This window comes from Protopterus annectens, chromosome 1.part0 (assembly GCF_019279795.1).
Source record: "Protopterus annectens isolate FY-2018-M chromosome 1.part0, PAN1.0, whole genome shotgun sequence".
Classification (NCBI taxonomy): domain Eukaryota; kingdom Metazoa; phylum Chordata; order Ceratodontiformes; family Protopteridae; genus Protopterus; species Protopterus annectens.
Genome location: NC_056725.1, coordinates 608,432,706 through 608,446,142, shown reverse-complemented (window position 1 = coordinate 608,446,142; position 13,437 = coordinate 608,432,706). Strand labels below are relative to the sequence as shown.

The window sequence follows — 13,437 nt, the reverse complement described above, 5'->3', positions numbered from 1 at the left end:
TACATGAATGATGTCATAACTAAAACATGTGGACAATTCAGATGATAATTGTAGAAAATTGCTACCTGTCAGCAGCCATTTATCTGAACACAGACCTTTTTCCATTGTTGTATCCAATCCGTCGTTGTAAATGGTTATTCGCAATACGTTATGCACATAACATCATTTCCAGATGACAGTAAATATTCTGCTTTGCATACTGACAAGTGACTGTTTCCTCTGCTCCCATACCACACACACACACACACACACACACACACACTTTCTATCAGACATTTAGAATATTGTGTAGAAATATTTTTGAATTTTTACTGATTAATTTGTCTTTGTATTATATATAGCTTATTTCTTGTGAAGCACAACATTCCACACTATCTTATGACTCCAGCCACCTTTCTATTTGTAAACATAGCAAAACTGAACTTCTCAGCAAATGGAATGCATCTTATTTGTAATATATATTCCTTTTGTAGTAATATTTATAAATCTGATTTACTGAAGTCTTATGCTTTGATAGTCTCTGGAGTGGTGTACAGTTAACTGGAGTGTACTGCTATCTAAGTGGCAAACAAAATTTAATGATACTAAGACCTAGAGAGAATTATTTTTCAGTTAATACACTTATTGGTAATAAACTTTTATATTTAGAAATACCTCAAATTATTTATTGTATAAGAAATTAAGCAAAGACTAACTTCTTCATAAGCCACACCTGCTCACTATTAATACTTGCTGTCATTTGCTGATTAAGAATTAAGAATTTAACATTGCAGATTGTAAAATGTGAGACAGTTCGTGATTGATTTTGCACCTTTTTCTGTTAAATAACTATTCTGAAACTTTCCTTTTTCACTTGTAGGGCTGCGACTCCCAGATGAGTATGTCAGAAATGTCTTGCAGTGACAGTACATCATCTTGTCAGTCTTTGGCACATGGTTCTACTCCACAGATTCTTATCGGCCTGCTCTACAACGCTACTACAGGCAGACTGTCAGTAGAAGTGATAAAAGGAAGTCACTTCAGAAACCTGGCAGCAAACAGACCGCCCAGTGAGTACACCACTGTTTTTCCTGTCATGGCATTCTGCCTTTTAAAACGGGAATTTTTTAAGTAGGAACTGCAGTCTCTCCACTTATACCTGATTTAATGCATAGTTCTCACATATAGTTTCTATGCAGTGTCATAATTTGCTGTCACTGTCACATGGAGTTCTTTATGTAGAGTTTGCCTCGGAGCTTGCCTAAAACTTGGCTTGTGAGTATGTTAGATGCTTCTGAAAGGCAAACAAAAAAAGATAAAATATAAAAATAAACAGCTCATCCATGAAATAAATCATTTTTGATTGCCATTAAATGAGTAAAAGCAAGTTCATTGCAGCACAAAACATTCCTTGTTGACTGGTCTGTACTTGCTGCAAAATGTTTAATGTTATATCAAGGAGATTGAATTATGCAGAAAAAAAGTTCATTGCACCATTCACCCATGCCTCATTATTAGCTACAGACTAGAAGTCATAGACTGAAAAGTACCTGCCTAATGCATCTGTATCCTTACTGGAGCTACAGATACATGGATATATCAGCTGGACACAAGAAATAAACATGAACACACAGAGAAACCTACGTGCATGTTCTCTTCACATTTGTCAGCCATTTTAAATCTGTGATCCTATACTCTACCTAAGTTAAGTGAAAAGACACAGTCTTCCCTGGGTATGAAAATGAAAAAAACATTATCAATTAACAGGCAGGCAATACTAAATGATTCACTATGTTTGTCCTACTAGTTCATGGAATTATATATAAGTGCCCAGGTGTCAAATCTAAGCCTAAATAAGAAAGTAACTAGATCCACTGCCAAAGAAGAACAGATGAAGAGCAGAAAGGCTCAGTTGGTACTACTGAGGTTGAATTACATGTCAACGACATCCACAGCCATAAAAGAAACAGGTAATGATTCTACAGATGCATCACAAGGACTTACATGAGACGACGTATTAACAAATCAGTGTCAGGGCAAGACCTTACAAGAATTTATGCAATCTGCACTACAGTGGGCTAAAACCAGATTATCTGATAAAAAAAAAAAAATAGAAAGAAAGTCATAATTACATGCTGTGTAGTAGCGTAGGGGTTTTAGATGTTAGGCTGCAAAACTGATGACTAGAATATGGCAGTTTAATCACAACACTTCCCAGTTGAATATTTTGTCACCCAAACTTTGTCCTTAAACTTTCTTTCATTCCTAGATGTCACTTTATAAAAACTGTATCTTGGAAAGTTCACTGGAACTACCCAATGCAGACGTGATAAAGGTCAAATAGAAAAGTAAAATGTGTTGGATTACATATGAATTTGATTTCTGTTAGGGGAAGAACAGTCATTTCAGTTATTCAGTGAAAATTCCCTGTTGAAACAGTGCATGAAGGCCCCATTTAACAGCAAACAACAGAATACAGTCTTTTACATAGGTATCTAATTTAAAGATTATGTGCTTATTGGTGAATTGAAATGCAGTGCTTGCATTTCGTTCTGCCATTGCAGAAAAGTTCACTGGTGCCTAGTGGCTGCTGCATTTATATTTTTTACATAAAACAATGATTTTGTTGTGAAAACTAGGACTTACTCGAAACTCGCTGTGACAGTGTTGTCCCCTTCCTGCTATGTAGCTATCATGGGTGTAACTCAGTGATGTCCTATCAAGGAAGGAAGTTTGAAGTTTTTCCTGCATAGTGCAGCTGCTTTAAGGAAAGAAAAGACATCAAGTAATTGTTGCAAGGCATACCCATGTCTCCTAACAAAGAGCAAGTGCTAAGGGGAAATGAGTATGCCATTGTTTCATTTTTTTCCTTTTAATGGAGTTTTGCTTGTTGTTGGTAAGTAGATGGCACTGCTGCTTCTGTTTTAATTAGCAGAGTGCCCACATTAAATATAAGAAAACCAAAGTCAAGTTCCGTTGTATTCATTAAGTTATATTTATTAGAATTCAAATTCATTAAATATTAGTCTATCACAGGTTTCCCGTGTTGGACTTTGTGTTTATAATGTTTAACGTCGGTCAGGATCCAAGCAGTAACGGCAGTACCAGGCACTAGCAGAACTGAAAAGTACCTGCAACACTGACCTCATGTGATCACAATGCTAATTGTGATGACATAAGTAAAAACAGGTGTGACAACAGAACATCCAAATAGTGAGATTTCACCCACACATGGTTTGGCGCTTTTTTTTTAAGTTAAACCTGGCGTCAGTGAATGTTCCAATTTGGCCAAGTAAGATTGCTTAATTGTATACAATCTTAGGTTATCAGTTTTGTAGGTAGAAGGTGCATTATACAGTCTGCATGACATCTAGCAGTGTAAATTGCATGCTAGCATCACTCGTGTTATTTATTTGTGTTTGTTGTAGTTCTTTGCACTCTGGGCTATTTTCAAGTATTTTACTAATGATAAGTTATTAAAGTATGAGTTATTGTTATACAGAGAATTTAATTAATGTGAAACAATACTATGGCAGAACAGAGAGAAGCACAGACCAATGGCTTAACTTTGTCAATGAAATTAATAACATTATTTCGATATTTTCTTAATACAAAACATTATTTTTTTTGTGCCTGAAACTTTGATTAGCACAAATTGAAGATAACAGTGTCAAGTTTTGGTTTATTTTCTAAAAGCTGGTTTAACATTATTGCATCCTTAGTTTTTAATGGTGTAATATTGATGCACTGCAGCTTGTCAAAGTACATTTAAAAAATGAAAACATAGCAAAAGGTTTTGTTTCAAAGGGTCATTCTAAATTTGCAATGTAATTATTACAAAGTTACCAATGATTTAAAGAATGGAATATTTAAAGACCATCAGTGACAACAGGATTGTCTGATGGTTATTGTCACCGATAACCCAATCCTTGGTCAGGACACGTCTAGTGCTGTATGGTGATACATTGGGTTAGAACATTACATAGTTACTTTTCAAGTGGGTATGATCCATTCCTTGCTAACCTGCTGATTATTTACAGCAAGTCACTTCTGTTGTTACATGAGAAAGCGTCTAATTAAGAATGTACTTTTTTCATTATAAGTTGAGGTGGGCAAGCCAAAGCACATTCACACCTGGCTGTTAGCCCTTGTTCGGTTTTACTGCTACATATTACTAAGAGCCAGGTTCAAGCCAAGACCGTTATGACCAAAGAAAGCATTTTGGTCAAACGCCTGAATGCAGTAGCGAAATTTAGAATCAGTTTACTATGTAATCAGGGTAGGTGTAGAGGCACGGCAGTTATTGTTGTTGTCTCACATCATGATTCACCAGGTTGTTTTTTACCTGGAGTGCCTTCTGTCTGAAGTCTGCATTTACTCCCTGTCTTCACATGGATTTCTGTCAGCTGATCTGGTTTTGTCCCCAAAACATGCGATTGGTGAATCAATGATCCTTCAGATTGCCCACAGACATGCATTGTATGTACAAATGAGATTTCATGTGTGCATTCTATGGGAGACTGGTATACTGAAAGGTCAGTTTCTTTGTTTTGTGCTTAATGCATGCTGAAATAAACTTTGGCTCCCAGCAACTCTGACTTGGATTAAGTGAATATTCAAAGAATGAATAAATGCATTAAATATTTGTTCTGACACATAGAATTAAGCCAGATACCTAAACCAAATCTGTCTTGGCTCAGGTCAAAACATTCTTGGCTTGCCCACCTATTATGATAAGTATGACCATGACCTGAAACTGAATGATGCCATTTTACCAGATATTTGAAATATTGTGTAAGCAAACAGAAATGAGACAGGGCTCATAATTACTGCTGTTCTTATTTTCATTACTGCTACTGCTTTGTATCTTATACAGCAGCACTGTCAGCACTGCCACGTGCAACTTAACCATCAGAGTGCATGACACTGGTTTATTTTTAAGATATTGAAATCTGAATATTTTTTAAGTTAGTATAAAAGTAGAAACAGTACATTTGATTCAAAATACTAGCAGATTAGTGTGAAGAAAATACTGAAATGATAATTATATTTTATTGAAATGTACTCTCTGTTTGTATTAGTCTAGACCAAGATATGTGTACAATTCATGTGTTATAGATCTTATATAAAAACAGAAATGTATTTAATCATCTGAATATTGTGTGAGTTTCCACAAGGCAGACAGTGCAGTAGCAGTAATTATGTTGAATGTTCATTCTTAAAGATGCTGGCTACATGACCCATTCAGCCATATAGTTTCAGTACGCTGGCTTCATTTCATGTCCCTGAAGTCCGTACTGAGTCTCAAAAGTGGGGTGCTCCTTATTTTATTTTTATTCTTCACAAAACAACTACATGTTTTCATTCATTAGAGATACCTTTTATCCCTCTTGTTCAATCCTGTCTTTGAGCTGTACTGTTAAGTTTCTATGTTTTTACCACTTCAATAAACAGTGTTTCCTCTTTAAACTTTAACCTTTGACCCTCTCTCACCCAACTATTGACATCTGGTCATTATTTCTTTTACTGCTTTCCACCCCCTGTTGTCAGATGGACTGTTCTGTTGTCTAAAACACTTAATAGGTGGACAGGTTTATATAATCCGAGGTGAGTTTCAGTAGAGGATAACTGCATAGTGGATGTTGTCTTTTAAATATGAAAGAAGCTAAGCCTGTAGTAAAGCTGTCCACCATCTTAGTTTTTTTGATGAGATTCTACTTCAGAGTATGTACAGTTTACTGTAAGACATGCTTCATTCATCTCTGCTGTCTCTGATCATGGGTGATGGCCTATAAATGTTAAGTTAAATAGCTCTGCAGATGTTTCTTTGATAGAATAATTTATCTATGCAATGCCATTATAATAAGTTTGTTATTAATAATTCAGATTTAATTCAATGATTACTGCTCAGATTCAGTACAGTATGGAATATAGCTGAATTTACTTGCAAAGTAATAGTAACAACCCGATCATTTACATGAATAACGTAAGCTGTATTAAATTAGTTGTATTAGACAGCAACCGAGAACATATTTCTGCTGACATTACATTTACAGCAGATTTGGTTTACTTTTCTACTTGGTAAAAGAAAAGTATTTGATTAGAAAACCCACATCCATGCAGAGACTATTGTCTTCATCCAGTATTTGATATCTCATTCTTGATTGTTACGGTGCCATTGCATTGGCTTCACTATGTCTCCTTCCTGCTCTTCACCACTTGTAGTTATCATTGAAACATTGGTGTTAATCTTATATTCTCTTTTCATGAAAACTAGGTGGTATGTTTAAAAGCGGTGTGATCAAAGTAGTTGGTGCTTGCTATGTGTTTTATTAGCATCATAATAACTCTTCACATTTGTACATGTAATGTAAACAGCCATGTACATATATGTCTACAGGGGAAGATATATAATGCATGCCACATAAATGAATGTTTGCAATTTAGAAATGACATGCAGTAGTGATCATTTTTGCAGTCTCATTAAAATTTAATTTAGTTAAATTTACTTTTATATTTCTTAATACCCAAATATTTGGCATGGTACATTTTATGAGTTCCCCTGTGGATACTTATTTTTAATCAGTAGATGAATGCAAACTAATGTAAGTTGAATAATTTCACTGAACCTTTTGAATATTATTTTTTGTAGATACATATGCTAAGCTAACTCTGCTAAACTCTATGGGCCAAGAGATGTCCAAGTGTAAGACATCAGTTCGGAGAGGTCATCCAAATCCAGTTTACAAAGAAACCTTCATTTTTCAGATTGCATTGTTTCAACTTTCCGATGTGACTCTTATTTTATCAGTTTATAACAAACGAAGTATGAAACGCAAAGAGATGATAGGCTGGATATCTTTAGGTCTGAACAGCTCAGGTGAAGAAGAACTTAACCACTGGACTGAAATGAAGGAATCCAAAGGACAACAAGTATGTAGATGGCACAATTTACTTGAGTCTTAGCAAATGGGGCATACGGGCATCAGTGTCTCAGGAGAAAAATAATAGGTTTCAACAAGACTAGCTCTGTCTGACTCAACTGACACTCATAGTCAAGCACATTTAACATCCCAGCTTAAAGAACGCACAGCATATCAATAAGTGAAACATCACATTTCTCCAGAAAGTCATATCTAAGATGAGCAGCTGAACCTTAATTTTGAATGATGAGTTAAAATACATTTTATTTTTTGTTAAGTTATTTCTTTTGTTCTAATCATGATGATCCATGTTACTTACTGACTTAAGAAATAACAGGGAAGTATAAAAAGTATGAATAGCTGATTTGCTTTATAATGATACGATCTTTTGTTTATGTATGTTGCTTCATGTGAGAGGTTTGCTGCATGTTCTAATCTTTTTAAGAATAACTTACACTGAACATATCAAGTGCTATTGTTTCAGTTTTAACTTACCCCAAATAGAAAACCAGTCATAGAAAAAATAATCATAGTAACAAAAAAGAAGGGCAACGGGAACTCAAATTTCAGATAATGGGACGTGCAAATTCTTTATTCAGTTACATTCGAACAAAAGCAATCTTCATATTCTATCTTGGCTGCTAAGTAACTGTCAGGTAGGATAATTAGCATTATTTTAGGATTACGACAATCTTTATGATGACATTTCCTTTATCTTTTTCTAGTTAAAGCTTCAGTAATTGTTGAGTGATGGCAAGAAGGAAAACAGACATTTCCCAGTTCAAGTCTCAGAGCTTTCAAAAGCAAATGTTATTCAGTCATAGATTACTGGCTTTGCTTGCAAAGAGAATTCTTTGTCTTCTCTTCAGTCCTTTAGTCAGATCTATGCAGAAGATGGTTTTACAGAAGAGCTGTGCTCCAGGGAAATTCTGTTTTCATTCTGTTTCATGCCATAAGAACAACAAACAGAATATATGAATTTCATTTTTCTCCCGACAAGTTGAGGACTTTCTTGACCACCAGTAATGTGAATTACATATATAAACATGTTATTCTAGTATTAATTGAATAAACTGATAATCTGATTTTCACAAAAGATACTGTGCTCATTTGACTGGTCAGGGATTATATGCTTATGCAATATCAAAATAAAGGGGTATTACATTTGGTGTTACATATCACATGCTAGTGTATGAATGTGTATGAAGGTGATTTCACAGTTTAGTAGACAAGTATGTTACAAATGTCCATTAAGAACTGATATCAGAATCTGTGTATCATTTATTAACTTGAAGTGAGTAAGTTTTTGTTATAACCTTTTGCATTGTGCAAAGGTCAGGTGATTAACAGAATTGCGACTAATCAATTTATCTGTCAATTGAAAGGCACCTTGTGAATCACTCTGTGCCCTTCTGTTATTCAGTATTTTGTAATGCATAGCTATCTGTAAAACATTCTGAGTCAGTTTGAAAAGCAATAGATGACGTGAGGTTAAGCCTACACTGAAGCAATATGACTATAAATTATTACAAAAGAGAGTATAGTATCAATTTATCTGCGGAGAACTGACTCATGTATTTCATGTTAGGAAGTAACAATCACTTCTTGTCTTATTACTAAAGCTGCTTTAAAATTCTGGCATATGTTTTATATACATCTTGAAGCAAATCTACATAAAATGTCACTTGAATTTCATACAGTTTATGTGTTAGAAAATGCACTGCATTTTTGCATCATATGTATTAATTTAATAATTAATATAACAAGGATATTTTTAGATAATTTTTGGTTCACTTCGGCAGTATCCTGCACTCCTGGTAATCAGAATGTTCTTCTGTTTCCAGAGCAGGAAACTTGGAGCTGGTCTCCAGGAATTTTGATTCCCAATCCATGCAGCGGTCTTGTTAACATTATGGAAAACAATCTACTGCATTACAGTGCACTGAAATTGTACATCTGCCAGTACTGCTTGCATTCTGCACTAGCACTCTGCTGATATACTGTTGCTCTGTATTCTACTGCCTCATGATATCTTACTTATTTCCCTGTACAAGATGCTGATGGATTCATTTTGTAACAATTTGTAACAATTTAACTGTATATTAATGAGAGTTCTGAACATTATAGGGGTGTTCCATTTTTAATGAAATTCCTTTTAAAAATCAGAGTAGCACTATAGATACACATTCAGCTCTGTTTCTACACCATTGATTACCTCTTTATATCTACTGGGATAAGAAGTGATGAAGTCTCATTGCCTTTATATCACCCCCAGAGTATGTAATATCATTATTTGGCACCCCTGAAACTATTGCTAGAAAATAAACTATTTTCAATAGTAAGGGAAATATATATGTGCCCCTAGGCAGAGATTTTGAGCAGTCCAGAAGAGTTATAAATGCTGCTGAAATAGATGATTTTACTTCACTGTTTTTGCAATCTACATTTTTGGGGTGGGGAATACAAGTTCTGGAACTTTATAGACAGGTAAAAACCTTAAAAGTGTTTAGGATTTAGCGTGTGTTAGAGCAGAAGAAACATTTAGCTGCAGTATCAGAAAAATACTCCAAAGCAGGCAAATATCTGCAAGAGCAAATGCTGCCAGCCTTTTCAACTGGTTTTCCGTGGTCTAACTTGCTTGCCCATATCTGTCTGCAAAGTTTGCAGTGCTGTTCTACTTAAAATGAAAATACTGAATATTATTAAAAAGATAATTTTTTTGTAATTAAGTTAGTAGTTGCCTCCCTTCACAAACTGCTTTTCCTTGGTCACTCCTGTTCTTCCCACTTCCACATTCTGTTGCACATCTAATACAATTGGTCTTCTATCATTCTGCAAAAAAGGAGTAATAAATATTCAGAGTATTGAAGACACTAATCAAGCAACATTACTAGCTATGATATGTTGGCATTGGTGTAAGGCATGTTTTTTGTTTAGATTACTGTTTCTTACTGCGCTGCAACTAGTGCTAAATCTGCAGTTGAGCTTTACCAAAGAATATTAACAACCCTTGGAATCCTGCAGGGACTGATGCAACCTTCTTCCCCTTTTTTATTTCATCTCATGAACCCGTAGTCACTGGCTTATTTCTTATTATCGGAAATTGAGAACAGAACCAGGAATCTGCTGTTGTAATACTCCTAACTCAACATTTCAGAATAGCATTGGTGTCCATGAGCATTAGCTAAATACAGTCTGCAAAGAAACTGGATTCAGTAATATTGCTTCTGCCTCATGATGACATCTGTTTTTTGTACTGCAGTCATACATGTGAAACTGCCTTCTAGCTGACAGAATAGTCAGCCAAAGACATTTTTCAGTATCAGTTTTAATTGTGCTTCACACAATGCATGAACAGTGTGAACTGAAGCAATGCAGGTATACAGTCGATCAGCTGTGTTTGTAGGTATGGCACTGTCTCAGCTAAGGTGATAGAAACTAGCCACAAATCAAAATTAAATGTTTTTTTTTTTTTACTTAACTCTAACATACTGTTATAATTCATATTTATCAGTTGATATTGAGTATCTCAAGAAACTTACGAGTATGGCTCAGTTTATGTAGACGGAATATAGCTGTACTGTCATTACATTAAAGTGAGGGGCAGTAAGATATACTGCAACTTGTAGCTTGGTTTATATTTCAGGTTGGTAAGGTATTTCTTAAAATGTCTGTAACCTGTACTAGATTTCCCCAGGAAGGCTTTGGTGCGGAATCATTGGCTTGAACTGGCTTTCCCATAAAGGCTTGAAATAGCTTAGGATTGCTGCTGCTCTGCCTATGAAATGATCTTTCATTTTAATTTTTGATGCAATGGTTCATCCATTTCACCCTTAAATAGCCAATTTTAAATCAGATAGATGGACATTTATATTCACGATGTAGTATAATTTGTGAGCATTTTAAATGATTAACATCATGGAAAAGTAAGTACTTTCAGTCATACTTTAACAATTGAAACAGAGTTAGTATTTAAAACAGGGTTCTGACTCATTAAGTCCGGAGAAAGTTTCACTTTAGTAGTGTCTTAATCCACCTCTCAACCCATGATTGACAGTTCACACCATCTAAAAATAGAAAGTCATGGATCACTCATAGCTTGCATGTAAAGACTTAGAAAGGATATAGATTTGAGTGCAGCACCAGCAAATATTTACTGGGAATCACCTAAACCCATAAGTAGACAATGTAAATTGCCACTTTAATAGTGTTGCAAAATAATAGTGTTTTGCCCCTCTACCATTTCACTGCTACCCCCAGCCTTGAAAGTAAGGAGAAACTTCCGTGGCCCCAAGTTCTGTGAGCTCCCTGATATCAGTGGCTGTACTTGAACTTAACACTTAACTTGGGAGTCAGTTATAGACACTAGACTGTTTCTGCTTTCAGTACAGCTAGTGCAATCATGCATACAGATGATGCCTTCATCTGGGTTGATAATGATTCTGCGAATGAGATTCCTGTGACTGCACTTACTAAAACGAGATTTTGCTGACATCCACTTTATACAAATTTGAAATAAAACATTTTTGCAAAGTGGCAAGCCCCTCTACATCCTGTCTTGTGGAGGTAGATTCCCCACACCACCCTAACTTATGTATACTAATTCCAGTGTTGTTACAACAGCAGAGAAAAGACAAACTCCAGGTTCACTGGAAGTGCTTCTCAATATAATTCTTTTCTGGTAAGTGGACTCCAGAATTAGCATTCAAACACCTGTCACATTCTCCCTTACGCTTAGGATATAGCTATCTAGAGTGCAATGTACTGTATTGATGTACAACTATGTGTTCAATCCAATTTTGCATGAAATCCAATTCATTAGAGACAAACCAATAAATAAGCTTAATTGCTGTTTTCTGTCTTACGCCAAAGTTATGTAACCTCAGGGCTGGTTATCTTGGTTTCCTTCCAGTGTGATAGATCTTCTCCATTTACTTGGATTTTTCTTGAAAGCATATCAAATGCATAAACTATATTCAAATTGTGAGTCATTTGTTTTTATTATTTTTTACAGTTATTTTCAATGCATGACCTCAGGCACCCTACAGCAACTATTTTTGTCTGTTTGCTTAAATGGCAGTTTTTACCTGAAATTGATATTTACAGCCACTGGCTTCTTCATTAAGGGAGTTAAATGTAACAATGGCATAATTCAAATGCATCAGTTAAACAAGTTAAGGTTTTTTTTTTGTCATAAAAACATTCCTATCTTTAGACTCTTGGGATTAAGTTAATAAGCAATGTTACTCTTTGTTTAAAACTCTGCAGTCTTTTTAAATCCATAAATTGTAACTGATCTGAGGACTCCAATTAAAACAGTTTATATTTAAATAATGCAAAAGTTTAATAAAGGTTATTTAAAATAAAATGAAAAAGGCTTATCCAGTAGTAATATATACAGTATGAATTTGTGGCATATGGAGAGTACATCTTATGAATACAGGATCATTTTGTCCTATACATAGTAAGCACACACGTATAAATGTTATGGCAGTCAGATAGATATCAGATATGCGCACTGTTATAACTTAAGTAGGTCATTTCTGTTAATCATATCCTAAAATACAAATATCTAATTTGCTGCCTAAGCCTTTTACTTATAATTGCCTCATTCATGTTTAAACTCATTTTATCTTGGAGGTAAAAAAAAACTCATCCTGGCCTTGACCTGGTTTGCACTCCTGGAGGCAGAAGTTGCTCAGTGAAGGTGGGTCATTATGGTCCATGGACTGCCTCTGCCTTATAATCACTATGAATCTGTGAATCCCCTTGTTCTTGTTGCTCTTAACATCTTGCTGCACATTGGTTTTAAACAGACATGTCTGTGAGTTTCTCGTATGTTAGTGCTGGTAATGTAGAGACAGTAGTACACATGGTATATCAATTTTTTTATGGTATAATAAAATCATTGTATAATGTCAGTGTAATCAGTATCTGGCCACTGAGTGCTTACTACTAAATGTTGTAGTCCTAATGATGACAGTTATGCTGTACATTTCCTATTTGCTTGAAAATGTTCCTGACTCATAAGAGTTTTAATTTATATTTCCAGAATTACCTTAAAACACAATTAAGCTGAATACTTGAGTTATTAGATTTGCTTGATGGCAGTAGAAAGCAATGTCTTTTTAGTCTTCTATCCCTACCTCCTCCCTTCATTCTTGTTCCGCTTGACCCAATCATTCTTAAACGCCAGTGTAGCCTCTCTTTCTCTCCATCACCCTTATCTGTGTTCCAGAGCTCCAAAAAACAATTAGTTCCTATAATGTTCTTCCTGTGTCCCATCTTCTCCACTCTCTTTTTGTGTATCCAGGATAGCCCCTTCACATCTCCTTGATATGGTATCGTGCCCAACATCTTGCTTGTTGTGTTGCTTCTTGCCTCTAGACAAAAGACCTCTAGGTTTTGTACTTTCTGCTCATATCCTCCCCCCTCTATCCAGTACATCTTTCTGGTGGCTTGTCTCTGTATGCCTGACAGAAGTCTGATACCCCTTTCCTTGTACAACCTCTGGAACTACACATAGTACTCAAGG

At 35.3% G+C, this 13,437-nt stretch overlaps 1 protein-coding gene across 1 annotated transcript in view; it reads left to right on the top strand.

Annotated features, from left to right (window-relative positions):
* SYT14 (synaptotagmin 14) overlaps positions 1 to 8,592 on the top strand; it is a 1,344,965-nt gene extending 1,336,373 nt beyond the window's left edge. The window contains exons 10-12 of the mRNA XM_044060278.1: positions 860 to 1,049; positions 5,530 to 5,586; positions 6,632 to 8,592. Of these exons, the coding sequence (XP_043916213.1) occupies positions 860 to 1,049; positions 5,530 to 5,586; positions 6,632 to 6,945 (561 nt within the window). The 3' untranslated portion in view covers positions 6,946 to 8,592. The remainder of the gene's footprint in view (positions 1 to 859; positions 1,050 to 5,529; positions 5,587 to 6,631) is intronic.
* The last annotated feature ends 4,845 nt before the right edge of the window (positions 8,593 to 13,437 follow it).